At 35.4% G+C, this 19,594-nt stretch overlaps 1 protein-coding gene across 5 annotated transcripts in view; it reads right to left on the bottom strand.

Annotated features, from left to right (window-relative positions):
- ATP9B (ATPase phospholipid transporting 9B (putative)) overlaps window positions 1-19,594 on the bottom strand; it is a 450,228-nt gene that overhangs the window by 430,117 nt on the left and 517 nt on the right. The window contains exon 1 of one of the 5 annotated variants that reach the window (XM_027852398.1): window positions 2,408-2,468. The exons of 3 other annotated variants lie outside the window; for them this stretch is intronic. In XM_027852398.1, coding sequence (XP_027708199.1) covers window positions 2,408-2,415 — 8 coding nt within the window. In that variant the 5' untranslated portion in view covers window positions 2,416-2,468. Of the gene's footprint in view, window positions 1-2,407; window positions 2,469-19,594 lie in introns of those variants that run through there. One more of the 5 variants, XM_027852397.1, reaches the window with a different exon arrangement.

Here is a 19,594-nt window from a genome sequence, read left to right as displayed (position 1 = left end):
ACTACACCATCACCAACCCCTGCACACACTGCCCAGTAATCTTCATGAAGTAGGCAAATAAATGATAATTTGATATAAGCATTACTAGGGTATTACATTCGAGAGAGTATGATGCAGAGGACAGAGGGTAAGATTTAGCCTAAAAGGACTTATGAGAAATGCTAACAGTTTGGTTTCCACAGACTCTATAGGAACAATGAATATTGCAAAAATAGATGTTACATAGGATGTGCAGGAATGTGCAAAATAGGATGAGGGGACAAAGGGCAGAACAACCCTATCCAAATCACATAGCTGAAAGAATTCTCTAAGTTCGTCTTGAAGAGGGCCCAGGTTGAAACTGACTCAAACTGATCAGGGTCAAGGAATGGTCACTGACTTTCCACTAATATGCATGCCTAATTAGCCTCATGCATATTAACTTACACACCCCATGGGAGGAGACAGCAGTCATTTTCATATATGCATTGCACAACAAGGGAGGAAGAACACATCAAGGAGTAACACGTAAAGGGCGGTCCAGGAAGAGGGACTTCCTGTCCAATGGATGAAAGGAAGAGTGGAACAAGGTAGGGTTAAAGCCAAATAATCTTATATAATTGCATGCTCTGCTTCTGTATATGTGTGTGTCCCATGAGGGAGCATACACCTGCTTCTCGCAAAAATCGACAATAATGGTATCTCTTCTTTCAATCCACAAACTTGATTTCATTATTACCCAGCTAACTCTTGTTTGGGAAATTCAGCAAGCCTAGTCTCAGACTGAATTCTGAATTGAGTCTGGGGTCTTTATAACAGACCTATGTTCAAATCCTGACTTTAATACTACCTGTGATCTTGGGCAAGTAATTTCACTTCTCAGGCCTCAGTTCCATATCTGTAAAATAATGAGTCCCGAATATCATTTCTAGCTCTAAAGCTATGATCTGGTGATTCTTTGAAGAGGTGAAGAGTTGGAGTGGAGGGGGCTGGGTATGAAACATTACACATGCTGGATGAGAGTTTTGATTTCTTTTTCCTCCTCTTCTAAAATTTTTGTTACAAGGGATAGTTAGCTGGGCAAGAAAGCAGGTAGGGATAGATGCAGAAATGAAAGTGATGTTAAAACACAAGATACCAATAAAAATTTAACTTAAAAAGCAAGGTATTCAGAAAGAGAGATGGTATGTGACTGAAAATTAAAAGGCAATGCATACAATGAGGATACAATAGTAAAAAAGAAATAAAATGAAATAGATGTCAGTAATAGATATAAAGAGAAACTGAACTTAAGCAAATATAGATAACTTGACTGATTGGGGGAGAAATCCAGAATTAAAACACTTGAGAAAAAACAAAACAAGAAGGAACGAGCTATATTCTCTAGTTCACACCCATTTTTGATCCTTTCAGCTTAAAAAAGACTATCTTCCCCCCTAGCTTTCATTGCTTCTTCCTGCAACCTAATTTTAAAGATTCCAAGACATAACAGATAGGACAGAAATTATTATGTTAAAATGTGACTAAGAACAGCAATACATTTTTAGCAAGGTAGTATATTAGGCAGTTTTGTTAATACTGACATAGTCCCCCCTAAAAACTGAAAAACATCTTAACACTTCTTTAAGGCAATATTCAAAATGAGAGACACTTGTTAACTAAAAACATTTTCTGGTGCCCTAATGGGCACTCACAAGCTAGAATACGTTTAGAAGAGGGCAACGAGCAAAAACAGGGGATTTAAAACCATGTCATATAAGGAATGAATAGCAGAATGAGGATGATATAGTCTAGGGAAAAAAGATGACTTGAGGGGCATGAAAATTGTCTTCAAATATTTGAAAAGGTTTCCTATGGAAGATTAAATATCTTTTTACTAAATTTCAGAGGACAAACGTGGGACCAATGGAAAGAAGACACTGAACAGAACTTTATAAAAGTTAGATATGATAGGCCTCTACTGATTACTAATCTACTGAATACTACGTGGCAAAGAGGAGAAAGCACTACATATGGAGCTAGGAAGATCTATTCAAATATGGTTTCAGACATTTAATAGCTAGGCAAGTCACTTAATCTCTATCAGCTTCCATTTCTTATCTGTAAAGTGATAGTATTATTAGCACCTACCTCCTACGGCTGTTGTGAGGATAAAATTAAATAATATTTGTAAAGTATTTTACAAACCTTAAAGTACTATATAAATGCTAGCTATCATCCATGGAAAAGCATTCATATTTCATATTTAACAATTTAGAATTGTTGGAATTTAAAATAAAACTTTGTCCTAACTTACTTTGTGATATTTAAATACCAGGATCTCTCAATCTTAGTTAACTTTTGGAACAATGTCAAATGTTCAGAGCAAACCTAACCTCAAGTTTCAATGAGAACTGTAGCTGTATGTTAAATATTCCTTCTTTCTCACCTTTCCATCTATTCAGAGGCAGCTGGCAGAACAGTGCTGGGCTTGAAGTCAGGAAGACCTGAGTTCAAACTCAGCTTCAGACACTTAATTAGCTGTGTGACCCTAGGCAAGTCACTGAACTTCTCTTTGTTTCACTTTCCTCATCTGTAAAATAGGAATGATAATAATAGCACTGACTTCACTAGGAGTACAAATGTCACATAACACATGAAGAAAAAACGACCATGTATCACAACATAAAAACTACACACAGATGGAAAAAAGCAAAAATATTAAACATATCTATTACTGACAATTTATAAAAAAAGTAGATATGAAATTACTTAATCACAAAAAATGAGACGGTCAAAGAACAAATCACAGAAACAATAGATAATGTTATTAAATATAAGAACAATGAGACAATATGCCAAAAGGCTTGAGATGTAGCCAAAGCAGTATGCTGTCTCATTCAGGGGTGGAGCCAAGATGGCCCGAGTAAAAGCAATGACTTACTTGAGGTCTCCCATACACTCCCCCAAATACCTATAAAAAATGGCTCTAAACAAATTCTAAAGCAGCAGAACCCACAAAAAGACAGAGTGAAACAAATTTCCAGACCAAGACAACCTGAATGGTTGATTGGAGAGGTATAACACGCCAGGCTGGGAGAGGAGTGCAGTTTGGCATGGGTGCGCAGGCCGCAGAGAATGTGGAGCAGGCCTCAGAGGACTGAATCACAGGCAGCTGTGGCAGTTTACAGACTTCTCAACCCACGAACTCCAAAGACAACTTAGAAGGTCAGTGGGAAAAGTGTATTTCTTCAGATGAGAGAGAATGTAGGTCTCAGCCCCAGTTCCCAAGCATGGCCTGGGGCCATGGCTGTTTCCTAAGGGCCCACAGACTGAAGGGGAATCCAGTGACTGATCAGAGGGGGACTGCAGGGATCTCTTTGCCAGAGCTGAGGCAGGAATCCCTTGCTTTGCCCGTCCTTGGATCTGGGTCACAGTTCTGAGAAGCGGTCCTGGGGCGAGAAGAAACAGCACTGGCGTAGTGGAGCTTGTAGTGGTGGTGGAGAGGAAATCCTCCTCATCGTTTCAAGACAGAAAAGAGGGCCTGTGGTCACTCACAGACCAGAGCACAGGCCAGGAAAAGCCAGGAAAGGAGTAAACACCTTGCCCCTTATCATACCACCTTGGGAGAACTGAAAATTTACAGGTCCCTAGAAGTATCTCTGAAAACAGCTGTACAAACCCCCAAAGCAGACCTCTACCTTAATAAAGAGTTTATAACTCGATCAATTGGCTGGGATCATGAGCAAACCTCCCAAGAAGTGTCAGACCAAGAATCTTTCTTTTGGTAACAAAGAAGATCAAAACATACAACCAGAAGAAGACAATAAAGTCAAAGCTCCTACATCCAAAGCCTCCAAGAAAAATATGAATCAGTCCCAGGCTTTGGAAAAGCTCAAAAAGGATTCTGAGAAGCAAGTAAGAGAAGTAGAGGAAAAACTGGGAAGAGAAATGAGAGTGATGCAAGAAAATCATGAAAAGCAAGTTAACAGCTTGCTAAAGGAGACCCAAAAAAATACTGAAGAAAATAACACCTTAAAAAATAGCCTAACCCAAATGGCAAAAGACATCCAAAAAGCCAATGAGGAGAAGAATGCCCTAAAAAGCAAAATTGAACAAATGGAAAAGGAAGTCCAAAAGCTTACCAAAGAAAATACTTCCTTAAAAATTAGAATACAGCAATTGGAAGCTAGTGACTTTATGAGAAATCAAGACACTGTAAAACCAATTCAAAAGAATGAAACGTTAGAAAATATTGTGAAATATCTCACTGGAAAAACAACTGACCTGGAAAATAGATATAGGAGAGATAATTTAAAAATTATTGGACTACCTGAAAGTCATGATCAAAAAAAGGGCCTAGACATCATCTTTCAAGAAATTATTATATATATGTATAGATAGATAGATAGAGGGCACAGGGTGAGTTGAAGATGAAGGGGTCATATCTGGAGAATAAAATTAAGGGGTGAAAGAGGATTATACTGGGAGAAGGAGAAAGGGAGAGGTAGAACAGGGTAATTTATCTCACAAAAAACATAAAAGAAAAGGCTCTTACAGTAGAGGGGAAAAGGGGAAGGCAAGAGGGAATGAGTGAATCTTATTTTCATAGAATTTGGCTTAAGGCGGGAATAACATACACACTCAATTGGGTATGGAAATATGTCTTACCCTACAGGAAAATAGGGGGAGAAGGGGACAAGAGAGCAGGGGAATGATAGAGAGGAGGGCAGACTGGGAAAAGGGGTAATCAGAAGCAAACACTTCTGAGGAGGGACAGGGTCAAAAGAAAGAATAGAATAAATGGGCAGGGGGTGGGATAGGATTAAGGGAAATAGAGTTAGTTTTTCACAACATGACTACTATGGAAGTGTTTTGCATAATTGCACACATATCACCTATATTGAAAATGTATATCTCTAAAGACTTTATCCAACAATAGAAAGAATAGATCACTGAACTAGGCATGGAAGTAAAAAAGACTAGAAAAAGTACAAATTTTAAAACCCCAATTAAATTCAAAAAAAAATTAACAATCAAAAAAGAAATTTAAAAATTTGAAGTTTTTAAAAAGTCAATTAATAAATAAAACTAAGAGACTAACAGATAAAACTGCTTTTTAAACCAGTAAAATAAATCATTAGTTAATCTAATTTTTAACCAAATTACCAATATAAAAAATTTTTTAAAGAATTCACAATAAATGAATAAAGAACGTTATTTGAAATTATTTTGCCCAATTATATGCCAATAAAACTGATAACCTATATATGATAAAATTAATATTTACAAAAATATAAAATGTTCAGATTAACAGGACAAGACATATAGTATTTAAATAACAATCTCAGGAAAAAAAAATTTGAACAAGCTCCCAAAGGGCGATCCACTCACTAGGTGGATTTACAAATGAATTCTATCCAACATTCAAATTAAATCCAAAAAAAGGAAAATAAAGGGTCCTACTCTTTCCACTCTAATTCCTTCTATGATACAAATTTGATCTTGATTGTTAAACCATGGAGGATCAAAATAAAGAGAACTTGTAGACCAAAAATGAAAAGCAGGAAAAAAGGGCCACTATACCAAAATATTTATAGCAATACTCTTTGTGGTAGCAAAGAAATGGAAACAAAGTGGATACCCACCTACTGGAAAATAGCTTTGAAAAAACGATGGCAAAAATAACAATAATCATAATAATTCCGTTCTGTAGGAAATGATAAATATAAGAAATTTAGAGATGCATTAAAGATTTCTATGAAGTAAAGTGATGAAGATGAAAATAAGCAGAAGGAATAAACAATATATATAAATATGATAATATAAATGAAAAGATAAATAAAAGGAATCTGAATTCTTAGGCAATTATGATGGTCCTAAATAAGTGATGATAAAACAAATTTTCTCTGTGCAGAGAGAAGGGGGAACTACTAAGTCAGACTACGTTTTTCTTAAGTGTTTTTCATCACAATGAAGGGTTCAATCTGGAGGGGGGGAGGTTTAAATTGCTTTGTAATATAAAGACAAAAGGTATTAAAAAAATGTATTTTTTTCTCAAAGAACATTAAAAACCCAGCTCTACCACATACTGCCTTTGTGATCTTAGACAAGAAAACTATTAGTTTTCTCAACTATAAAATACGGGCATTAGACTAGAGGACCTATAAGATCCCCTTTAAATTATATGATTCTTGCTGCTTCCTTACAGGTAGTAGCCCCGGTGCCCTGCAAAGCCCAGTTTTCCTTATCCTCATGTGTTCTCTGTGTCCCACACAGTTAGGTTTGGTCTATGGTTGCCACTGGCCTCATTTGGAGGGTGCTACAGAAGCTATTAGCACGTACTCCACAGTCTAGAGATTATGAAAATACACCAGGAATGAAGAGTTTCACATAATCCATTTGTGGCTCATCCTTAATATTCTCTTCCTTAGGACAATATTCAAATACAAACTGGGGTGAGGATGAGGGGTTTTGCACAAACAAAGCTAATGCAACCAAGATTAGAAGGAAAGCAAAAAGTTGGAAAACAATATTTACAGCCAATGTTTCTGATAAAGTCCTCAAACATATAGAAAACTGAGTCAAATTTATAAGAACACAAGTCATTCCCCATTTGACAAATGCTTAAAGGATATGAACAGGCAGTTTTCAGATGAAGAAATTAAAGCTACTTATAGTGATATGAAAAGATGCTCTAAATCACTACTGATTAGAGAAATGCAAATTAAAATGACTCTGAGGTTCCACCTCACACCTATCAGATTGGCTAATATGACAGAAAAGAAAAATTATAAATGGTGGATAAGATGTGGGAAAATTGGAACACTAATGTATTGTTGGTAGAGTTGTGAACTAATCCAAACATTCTGGAGAGCAATTTGGAACTATGCCTAAAGGGCTATAAAACTTCATATCCTTTGATCCAGCACTACCACTACTGACTTTATCCCAAAGAGATCATAAAAAAGGGAAAAGGACCCACATGTACAAAAATATTTTTGTGGTGGCAAAGAATTGGAAACTGAGGGGATGTCTATCCAGTGGGGAATAGCTGAACAAGTTGTGGCATATGAATTTAATGGCCTACTATTGCGCTCGAAGAAATGGTGAGCAGGCAGATTTCAGAAAGACCTGAAGACTTACATGAATTGATGCTGAGTGAAGTGAGCAGAACCAGGAGAACACTGTACACAGTAACAGCAACATTGTACAATGATCAACTATGATAGACTTAGCTCTTCTCAGCAATACAATGATCCAAGACAATTTCAAAAAACTCATGATGGAAAATGCTATCCATATCCAGAGAAAGAACTATGGAGTCCAAACACAAATCAAAGCATACTATTTTCACTTATTTTTTGTTTTTTTCTTTTTCATGGTTTTTCCATTTTATCCTGATTCTTCTTTCACATGACTAATGTGGAAATACGATTAATATGACTGTACATGTATAAGCTATATCAGATTGCTTGCTGTCTTGGGGAAGGGGGAGAGGAGGAAGAAAAATTTGGAACTCAAAATCTTATAAAAGTGAATGTTAAAAAAAACAAAAACTCCTTTGCAGCCCCACTCCCCTAACTGAGCTTTAATATCTCTACCTGATAGTTATAAGAATGTAAGCTTCTTGAGGGCAAGATCATCTCATTCTTGTCTTTGCATCCCCAACACTTAACCTCACTGATACTCAATTTATTGAATGCCTTCTATCAACAAATAACAAATGTGGGGAATAAAAAAAAGACTGTCTTCAAAGAATTCTGACTCTATCATGGGAATAAAATAAGTATAAAAACATTAAGATATATGTATAAACTATAATGGAGGTTTCAAAGGTGAAAGAGAACTGCCCATGAGAGATAGAGGTCTCCCACATACAGAATAGAAATATAGAAAGGCATAAAAGATGTAAGTAGTAGCACTGATGTAAATCTTGAATGATAGGCAGAATTTTTTTTAATATGGTATTAAAAGCTATTCCTTTCTTCTTAATCCCCCTTCCCTCACCCTTAACTGGCTTCCTGTTGAGTCTGATATATTTCTATACCAAAATATTTGTGTGTTCAACCCTCCTTTCTCTGTTTTAGATAAGAGTGATGTTCATCTGATACTTACTCCCACACCACTCCTTCCTCAGTGCTTATTGAACAGCAGACCTACTGTTAGGTGAGGTTAGGTCTTCTTCTCAGGCACTCCAATTACAAAAAATAGCCAGTTTCATCCTTCTTATTCTTCTCTGTACTAGAGGATTCCTTTTACTCTCCTTTCTCTTTCCCCTCTTAAAACTTTCGATAACAAAATGGTCATTCAATGAAATAGGAGGCTTTTAAGCATTCCTGTGGAAAAGACCAGAGCTGAATAGAAAATCTGACCTTCAAATACAAGACTCAAGTGAAACATGGAAGAGGTAAACAGAAAAGAGAAATCATAAGAGACTTATTAAGGTTGAACTGTTTACATACCTGCAGGGAAAGATGATATTTGTAACTCATGAGTCCTTTATCAGTATTAGGGTAGTGGGAGGGAAAAAAAAATTATATGTATGTATAGATAGATAGATAGATAGATAGATAGAGGGCACAGGGTGAGTTGAAGATGAAGGGGTGATATCTGGAAAATAAAATTAAGGAGTGACAGAGGATTATACTGGGAGAAGGAGAAAGGGAGAAGTAGATTGAGGTAAAATATCTCACATGAAATAGACAAGAAAAGGCTTTTACAATGGAGGGGAAATGGGGGAAGGTGAGAGGGAATGAGTGAATCTTATTCTCATAGGATTTGGCTTAAGGAGGGAATAACACACACAGTGGGGTATGCAAATCTATCTTACCCTACAGGAAAATAAGAGGGGAAGGGGACAAGAAAGCAGGGGAATGATAGAGAGGAGGGCAGATTGGGGAAAGGGGTAACCAGAAGCAAACACTTCTGAGGAGGGACAGGGTCAAAAGAGAGACGAGAATAAATGGGGGATGAGATAGGATGAAGGGAAATATTCTTAGTTTTTCACAACATGACTATTAGGGAAGTGTTTTGCATGACTGCACATCTATAACCAGTATCGAGATACTTGCCTTTTCAATGAGGGTGGGTGGGGAGGGAGGAAGAGAGAAAATTTGTAACCCAAAGTTTTAAAAACACATGGTAAAAATTAAAAAAATTAAATTAAAATAAATTTTTTAAAATAAATTTTCAGTAATAGAATCAATCCACCTCAGGTACATTTTTTTGTATCTATTCCCTCTATAGCCTTTGAGGACATTAAGGTACTAAAGCAGCATTTGTTCCTTCTCTCTCTATTAAAACGTTAGTATTATGCCTTCATAGATGCTCTTGCAACTGCTCAAAGAAATTTAACTTTCTAAGTTTCTCTTAATTCTGAATTTGCATTTCAAAGATCAAACTCAGTTCTGATCTTTTCATTAAAAATGTTTGAAAGTCCTCTATTTCATTAAAAGTCAATTTTGCCATAGGATTATATTCAGCTTCAGAGGTTTAAGTTATTCTTGGTTGCAGCCATTATATTTGGCCACTGGGAATTTTATTTTTCTAAGATTATCTCTGATTTTTAGCTGCCAAGTCCTATGATCAGTAATCCTACAATTCCTTAGTTCTTGAAATCCTTTCTGGATTCTTGCAGTATTTTTTCTTTAATGTGGAAACTCCAGATTTTTGCTATGACATTCCTAGGATTTTTCCTTTCGAAGATGTTTTCAGAAGACGATCAGAGGATTCTTTCTACCTTCTCCTTGCCCTCTGGGTCTAAAAGTTTTCATCTGATTTCTTGAAATATGACATGCAGGCATTTAAAAAAAAAAAAAAGATGGCTTTCAGGGGCAGCTAGGTGGAGCAGTGGATAGAGCACTGGCCCTGAAGTCAGGAGGCCCTGAGTTCAAATCCAGCCTCAGACCAAACACTTGACACTTACTAGCTGTGTGACCCTGGGCAAGTCACTTAACCCCAATTACCTAAAAACTAACCAAAAAAAAAAAAAAAAACAGCTTTCAGCATATCAAATAATTCTTAAACTATCTCTCCTTATCTTGTTTTTCAGGTCACTTTTTTAAAATATCAGGTATCTTATGTTGGCGATTTTTTCCATCTTTTGATTTTGTTATAATTAATTTCTTGCTGATTCATGAAGTGATTGATTTTTATTTGGTCTATTTCAGTTTTGAGGGAATCCATACCTAGAGTAAAGTTACCATTTTCTTGTTTAAGCTACTTATTCACTTTCCAGTTTGTTCCTTGAGAGATTTTATCTCACTTTTTATCTCCTGCTTCATTTCTTCTCTCAGAGGTTCTTAATCTTTTTTATGTCATGAATCACTTTGGCAATCTAATGAAGCCTATGGTCTTCTCAGAATATTTGTAAATGCATGGTACTGATTATAAATACACAGGAAAGCAATAACACTGAAATAGTAATATTTCAGTTAAAAACACTTGTTCTAGGTATTCTTGCAATACATATAAAATTCATTTTTTTCCACTGAGTCTGTTTAAAATTGTTAGTGTTACTTCATCCTTCTAAGCTTAATTTTGGAGCATTTTAGATCAACAATAATTGTTATTGTTTGGTTTCTTCTTTGCTTTGTTCAGTTTTCCAGCTTTAGTGCCTTAACTGCTACTTTGTGCCAGGGCCAGTGTCTGCCGCCTCCTAAACTTTTGAGTAGGGTAGTCAGTCCTGCTTGGTCTCAGCTCCAATTCCTGGATTTTCTATGCCAACCTTCACCTCCCAGGGTTCAGCCCTCACTGGATCTTTGAAGTTCAAAATGCCATAACGTCAGAGCCCTCCATAGTATCTCAAGAAAGAGTGCTAGAGACCTCAGAGCCCCTGAGCACATAAACTCTCTCAGTCTGAACACTGCCACGTGGCACAGTCACTACCCCTCCTGGTGGCTCCCAGTAAGTTTCTGCCAGCTCTGGGGCTTTCTCAAGGGAGCCTTCTGTTCTTGCTATTACCGGACAGAAAGCTTGGTAGGATATATGCTTCTGGTTGTGCTCAACAGTTGCAGACTTCATTCTGTCCCCAGGAGCCTCATCATTCTACAAGACTGCATCAGTCTCGGTGCTCAAACTCCATCAGTACCCTCTACCCCAGAACCTTTCTGATTAGAGGGCAGAATGAAGAGCTCTTCCCAAAGCCTCCATTTAAGGTCACTCAGGTCAGTGACCTCTTTATTTCCCACCCCACTGCACTCCTCTGGACTTCATGATGCCCCTGCCTTCCCCTCATTGGATTGTAAACTCCTTGAAGGCAGGGACTTTTTCTTTTTTATATTTGTATCCTCATGCTTACCACAATGCCTGGCTCATAGTAGACACTTAATACATATTTACTGACTGAGGGAGGGAGGTGAATTTTTATTAATTGAAAAAATATATATAGGTATACATGAAAGAAGTGACAGCTGAAGGAACTAATGTTTGTTCTGAAGAGGAGGAGGAAAAACAATCAGGAGCAAAGAAGGATAGCTGGCTTTTAATCTCTACGAAATGGTCTTTGGAAACAGGTTCGAGCTTATTCTTTATGGCTTGCTTATACATTGAAAGAAGACCAATGCGTAACAATTATTAGGAGACATTTAAATTTAAGCTCAATACAATCAAGTCTGAATTTGTAAATATATAAAATGTTAAAAGTAAAACTAAAATTCCACTTACCAATGTAGTATGTTTAATTATAGTAGTATTGGTAGTAGTATAATTATATGCAATAGTAATATAGTAGCATAATTACAATATGCAATACACAAAGTGAACTTTTTCATAAAGTTTTTGCATAGGTTGTGTCCTATCAAGAGTCACAATTTTAACAAGTTCACTGTTAAAAACGAAGTGAATTGAGTAAAGATAATAACTACAAGGATCTTGTTTAGTAACCTTGACTTCAGAAATGCAGCCTCTGAACTGGCAAGCAATTTATTCTATTTCAAAAGCAATTTTCCCATTGTGTTATAAAATTTTACCTCCGTATTTAAAAACAATAAGATAATGAATAATGGATTTTTTAATAGCTAGACTGAGGATAAAATTCTTAGTTTCTTTGTTGCTTGGTGTCACACACACTTAATTGGTTTGTCACTCATGGGAAAATCAACATTTCAGGCAATTAAGTGTGATCCTAGAAACTTAAAAAAAGGCAGTAAAAACAATGTGAACAAAGACGATATCAAAACTCACAGCAAGAGTGCTACTAAAGGAAGAAATCTTGACTAAAACATGGCTGCCTGGAGTAAAATAGTAATAACAATATTTAACAACTTTCAAAAAGAAAATCAAGTGCTATATTAAGGACTATAATTTAAATGGATATAAGTAAAATATAACTTTTAAATTCACTTTGGTTCTAATTAACCTATCTTTAAATTGTTTAAATGTTGATAGCTTTAACATTTCTGACCAACCAATTAATATTAAAAGGGAATATTAAGTTTCAATTTGGTATCATACCAGCCTGAGAAAAATAAACATTTTTCTTAACTATATATGTATAAGTACAGAAATGTTACAGTTAGAACAAATGCCAACACAAATAAAATCCTAAAAGTCAATACAGCTAAAACTATTCAGGAAGGGAAAATAAGTTTACGTGCCCCTATAACAAACTATAAATTCGAGCTTAAAATAATTTTTCAAATATGATATCATTTTGATAATGCTCATGTTCCATAGTAAAAGAAATCATCAAACTCCTTTAAAAAAATGCATCACTTAAATGCATTATCCATAGAAATGAGTGACAATTCTCATCAAAATGCACAAGAAAACAAAAGTTTAATTTGCACTATTAGTTTTAACCAAACTTTTCCACCCAATTCTTAATTGGATACAGGGTTTCTAGGTTCAAATCCTGCCTCTGCCACTTTCAAAATCACCTGTGTGGCTTCTGTATTAGCCACTTAACCACTCAGCCTCAGGTTCCTTGTGACCTAAAACAAGGCCATTAGCAATAAGAGCAAAAAACAAAAATTATAACTAAACATTAGCAAAGAATTAACAAAATTATCACTCCTTGCAGATAATACCCTGAGAAAGCTCCATAAAATTAAAGACTTAAGCCAACTAATTGCTTCAGCAATGTAGCAAATACGTAAGATAAATCCACAAAAATCTTCTATACTTGTACAAAGAATAAAACAGATAAGAAAAATTCCAATCAAAATAACTAAAAAAAAACACAATAAAACATACAGAAATTAACCAAGTCAGAATCAATATTTATATAACTATGACCACAAAGCACCATTTACATTCATAAAAGGAAAAAATAATTGAGATACTTATTTGACCATGGTTAAACTCTGCCAATGTGATAAAAATGAAAAATACTACCTAAACTAACTTAATGCTATAAAACAAAAGACACAAATAGTAGGTATGTAAAAGAATAAAAATGATGACACAATATATTAAAATTCCTGGAATGTGGCTAAAGTTGTCCTCTGAGATTACCTACATTTAATCTACATGAAATTCTACATTAACAAAACAGAAAAAAAAAGAGACTAATGAAGTGAGTATGCAATCTTAAAAACTAAAAAAATCAATAAAACAAATACAAAATATGCATATTAACAGTAAATCTTGAAAATTAGGAATTTACATAAAAGGTAAAAAGACTAGAAATAATCAACTAAAATCTGGTTCTTTGAAAAGATTAACAAACTTGATATACCTTTAGCTATTTTAACTTTTAAAAAAAAGAAAATCAAACTACCAAAATAAAAAATGAAGGTGAAATCACAATAAAAAAGAAATTAAAAAATTATGAAAACTTAATACACACAATTACTTTCAAGCAAAACCAAGAATTTGAAAGAAATGATGGCTTAACTAAAAAAAAAAAGAAAGAAAGAAAATACCCAAATTAACAGAACATGAAACTGAGATTTTACATAACCCAATCTCAGAAAATTACATTGAACAAAATACAAAGTACTACCCAACAAGGAGAGGGGGAGGGAGGAACCCTAGTCCAAATGCATTGTTTGGGAAATTCTATCAAACACATAAAATGCAATATACCACAAAAATTATTCTGAAAAGTGAATAAGAAAATACTGTACCAGACTCCTTTTATTAGACAAATATAGTCCCAAAATCTAAGCCAGGGAAGGTGAAAGCAAAGAAAAAGAACTATAGGCCAGCATCACTTACAAACACTGATGTAAAACTTCTAAATAAAATCATAGTCAAAAATAATGCAAATGTCCAAAAATATATTCATTATGACTAAGGTAGATTTAAAACAAAGATGTATGAGATGGATGGTTCAACATTAGAAAAGCAATTAACATAATTAATCACACTTCTTAAATACTCCAATCTATATACCAAAATATAAAGAAAAAAGTTTTGATGAAGCACAACATGCATTTATTGCTTAAAAACTCTAAAAAGCATTGAAACAGACTGGTCATTATAATTGTAAAACTAGCATCACATTCAATGGGAACACAATAGAAGCATTCCCAAGCAAAATAGGAGAAAAACAAGGATGCTTCCTTTCCTCCACTCTTATGTGACATAGTTCTAAAAGTACTAATTACAGCAATAAAAGAAATAAATTAAAGGCATAAACATTAGAAAAGAGCTAAATCATCCCTAGATACTGAGGACATCATACTCTGCAGAGAAAATCCTAGATACATAGGGGAAAAGGGAAGAAAGGGGAGAAAAAGAGAGACAAAATAGCTTTGTAAAGTAGGATCCAAAATAAATTAACAAAGAAATAATCAACATTCTAGTACTTAGCACAATCGTATTAATAAACTGATAACTGATTTCTATAAAACAATAGCAAAATCTAGGAATGACTAACAGAAAAGGAAATCCCATTCAAAATAACTCCAAAATGGATAATTTTGATTATATCAAATTGAAAAGTGTTTGCACAAACAAGGCCAATGCAACCAAGCTTAGGGGGGAAGCAAAAAACTGGGAAAGAATTTTTACAAACAGTATCTGACAAGGGCTTCATTTCTAAAATGTATAGAGAAGTAAGTCAAATTTATAAGAATACAAGTCATTCCTCAATTGATAAATGGTCAAAGAATATGAACAGGCAGTTTTCAGATGAAGAAATTAAAGCTACTTACAGTGATATAAAAAGATGCTCTAAATGACTATTGATTAGAGAAATGCAAATCAACACAACTCTGAGGTACCACATCACACCTATCAGATTGGGCAATGCGACAAAACAGGAAAATGATAAATGCTGGAGAAGATATGGGAAAATTGCAACACTAATGCTTTGCTGGCGGAGTTGTGAAATGATCCAACCATTTTGGAGAGCAATTTGGAACTATGCCCAAAGGGCTATAAAAATGTGCATACTCTTTGACCCAGTAATAGCACTTCTAGGGCTGTTTCCAAAGAGATCATACAAATGGAAAAAGGACCCATGCATACAAAAATATTTATAGCAGCTCTTTCTGTGATGGCAAAGAATTGGAAAGTGAGGGGATGTCTATCCAGTGGAGAATGGCTGAACAAGTTGTGGTATATGAATGTAATGGAATACTACTGTGCTATCAGAAATGATGAGCAGGCAGACTTCAGAAACACCTGGAAAGACTTGTATGAACTAATGCTGAATGAAGCGAGCAAAACCAGGAGAACATTGTACATAGTAACAGTCACACTGTGTGATGACTAACTTTGGTAAACTTAGCTCTTCTCAGCAATGCAAGGATCTAAGATATCACCAAAAGTCTCATGATGGAAAATGCTATCCACATCCACAGATAGAATTATGGAGTTAGAATGCAGAATGAAGCATACTATTTGCTCTTTTTTTCCTCTTCTGTTTTGTTTTGTTTCCTCTTTCTTGTGGTTCCTCATATTGGTTCTAATTCTTCCTTACAACATGACTAATGTGAAAATATGTTTAATAGAAATGCATATGTAGAGCCTATATCAGATTGTGTGCCGTCTTGGGGACGGAGGGGAAGAGGGAGGGGGGAGAAAAATTTAAAACTCAAAAGCATATGGAAGTGATTGTTGAAAACTAAAAATAAATTAATAAAAAAAGATAAATAATTCAAAAATGCATAAACCTCTGGAAGTGAGCCTATCAAAATACACTCCCAATACATAAATTCAATTACAAAACACTTTTTAAAGAGAATTAAAAATAAAAATAAAGTAAAACAAAGACTGAATCAGGTGGCCTACCCTTTCCAGTTCTAAATCTATGATTCTATCAAAGATAAAGGAAAAGGACCCATATACACAAAAATATTTATATCATTTTTTTTAACTGAGATGCCCACCAAATGGAAAATGGCTGAGCAGTTATAGTGTATGAATGTGATGGAATACTGTTGTGCTGTAAGAAATGATGAATGGGGGGCAGCTAGGTGGCACAGTGAATAGAGCATGGGCCCTGGAGTCAGAAGGACCAGAGTTTAAATCCAGCCTCTGACACTTGACACTATCTGTGTGACCCTGGGCAAGTCACTTAACCCCAATTACCTCACCAAAAAAAAAAAAGAAAGAAAAAAAATGATGAATGGAATGGTTTCAGAAAAACCTGGGAAGATTTATATGAACTGATGCAAAATGATACCAGCAGAACCAGAACAATCTATACAGTAACAGTAATATTGTAAAGATAATCAAATGTCAAAAGACTTAGTAACTCTGATTAAGATAATGATCCACAATTCCAAAGGACTCATTATGAAAAATGATACCCATGTCCAAACAGAAACCAGGTACATTCAGAATGCAGATAGGAGCATATTTTTCCTTTCTTTTTTTCTTTTGTTCAGAACACAGCTAATGTGGAAATGTTTTGCATGACTTCATATGTACAATGGATATCACATTTCTTGCCTTCTCAATGGAAGGGAGTAAGAAAGAAATTTAGGAAATGAAGATAAAAATTTTTATAAAAATAAAAGGCAGGAAACGATTTTGCCTCTGCTACTTGTTTTCTTATGTGATCGTTCCAAAGTAGCCTAACCTCTCTAAATCTCAAGTCTGTTCATCTATAAAATGGAGATAATACCTATCTTCACAGGTTTATGAGTCTCAAATGAGATAATATATAGAGATTCAGAAACTTTAAAGCACTATATGTTGAATGCTGTCGTTGTTAGTCACATGTTCTAGTAGGTAGATGGCTGGCCTCAGAGTCAAGTAAACCTGGATTCAAGTATGTCTGACCCTGGGGAAATCACTGAACTTCTAGTACCCCAGTCAATTCTTTAAGATTAAACAGCCAAGAAAGTAACAGTCTACATTGGAAAAAAAAAGTGCAAGACTTCTTTGACTCTAGGTCAAAGAAAAAATTATTTGTTATTTAAGTCTTATAGTAAGTTTTCATGTTTTTATGCTTTATCTCCATAATTTCCTTGAGAAGAAAGAATTATATTTCTCTGAGTGCCTCAAAAATGTAAAGATAAGTACTTCAAAAAACAATCCCCGCCCTCAAGTAGCTTATTATCTAACGGGAGAGACAACAATCAAAGCTATACCCTGGACGAATAGGGGGGAAAAATAAGAGTGGGAAGGCACTATAATCGAAGGGAGGTTGGAAAAAGCTGACTGTGGAATATAAGATTTTATCTGGGACTGAAAGGAAATCAAGTTAAAGAAGGAGGGCACTCCAGGCATGGGGGACAGCCAGAGAAAATGCCCAGAAATGAACGATGAAGTGTCTTGTTGGAAGCCAGTTTGGAGAGGAAGGTATAAAACTGGAAGGGTAGGAGGAGGCTACAGTAGGAGTATGGAGGTGACATGTTCAGAGAGTTCCAATAGCTGAAACTCTCTCACTGTAAAAAGCAGAGCAGCTAGAAACTGCTAAAGATGGAGAGATGGATAATAAAAGGTAGCTTTTATTATAGGACATCAGTTCCCAAGGAGGACAATTCAATTCAATAAACATTTATCAAGCACCTACTCTGTGCCAGGAACTGTGAAAAGCAACTCCAATCCTAAACCACTTCTAAATAAGACTTAAGTGGATCTGGCTGTAATACTCCTGGGCTGAACAACACCGAAAGTCATTGTCTGATCCCCTATATTGAAGGGAAAAACAGAGAAGGGATGGCAAAAGACCCTCAGACAACCTTGTTTCAGAAGGGAAAAGGGGAATGGTGACTGATCTTAGCCAGAAGCCCTACTCTTTAGAGTAAAATGAAAACATATATGGAGATATGATTGAATGAGCATTTTGCATCTTCATCCCAGTCACAGACTGAGTTTTACACTTCAACAAAAAGTGGTATTTTCTCACCAGTAAAGGGGTATCTTCATTACCATAAGCATTTTCTTTGCACATTACAATTATAGGTAGTAAGATAGCTCACTATAGCAAAAATTATGATTATGCATTAACAAATTGAAAAATGGGTTTATAATAAAATAATCGAGCTTAAGGTAGAAGTCAGTAGAGTAGCTAAAGCCAAGGGAGCTTTTCCATTCTATCACTTGCTTCTCCCTACCCTTTCTCAGAAGTGGAAGAGGGCGTCACCAGAAAATCACTAGTGGACACATAGAACCCAGTTCCATTATAGGTTGGAACTTCAACTAAGAAAAGCCTACAAAAATTGTCTGTCAAGATTTGTAGTAAACTGAACTATGTACAGAAAGATTACAAATTCATGAAGTAAAAATCTTAAGGACTCCAAATGCATTTTTTTTTCCTTTTTAAAAGTTTCTTCTCTCGTTTATTTCGGTTTTTTATCTACTTTCATCTACCAAAAAAAAAGGTAAGTTAAAAGGTATGAAATAGGAATTATGTAATATACTAAATGGGCAGAAGGTAGCAATAAGGTAAAAAGAACACTGAAGGGATTAATTAAGAGAACTGATTAGGTTCTAGTTCCAGACCTCCCATGTATGACTCAGACACATCGTTTAAGTTTTTAAAGTCTCATTTTCCTTAACGTAAAATGAAGGATTGACTTTATCTAAGTTCCCTTCAAAGTCTAAAATTCCGTTGGGAGGGAGGAGTAGCATAATTCTACCACCAGTCATTGTTAACTTCAAGCCATTAGTTTGCCAGAGGAACTAAAAATATGATTCTCATAACCTACTTCGTTGAAGGCACTTTACAACTATAAATTGAAAAATGAAAAGAACGTCTCTCTATGAAAGCCGAGTTATTGCCGGAGTTACACTTTGCAAAGGTGCGAAAGCACAAGGTCTTCAATGAATTTACTATGGACTGGGTATTTTTTTTTTAATTAAGAAAAGTACGCCTCCCTCCTAATATTGAGTGAAAACTCATCGAAGAAGTATGTGTTTAGATATAACCAATTATTTTATTTCAGCTTCATGACAAATGTTTGTAAGTTCAGCCAAAGAGGGCCTTTTATTCTTTACACTCGCCACTTTGCTTTTCCGAAATTACCCAAGGAATAGCAAGATCAGGACTGGATCCACCATACATAAATTTCTGAATGCATTCGCTGTTTCCAAGACCCTCCACATTTGACATCCCGAGGAGAAATCTTAAGTATTTACACAGTACACAAAGCATCGAATAAACTTCACCCTGCCCGGTCTCCAGCCCCTCTGGACACACAGGAACGTGGGCCAATGACTTAATGCTACCAAGCCAGCCCCTGCCCCGGAGCAAAACGAAGCAAGCATCGCCCGCCACATCGCCCCTGCC

This window comes from Vombatus ursinus, unplaced genomic scaffold (genome assembly GCF_900497805.2).
Source record: "Vombatus ursinus unplaced genomic scaffold, bare-nosed wombat genome assembly UNPS02009573.1, whole genome shotgun sequence".
Taxonomy (NCBI): domain Eukaryota; kingdom Metazoa; phylum Chordata; class Mammalia; order Diprotodontia; family Vombatidae; genus Vombatus; species Vombatus ursinus.
This window is presented reverse-complemented; position numbering and strand designations above follow the sequence as displayed.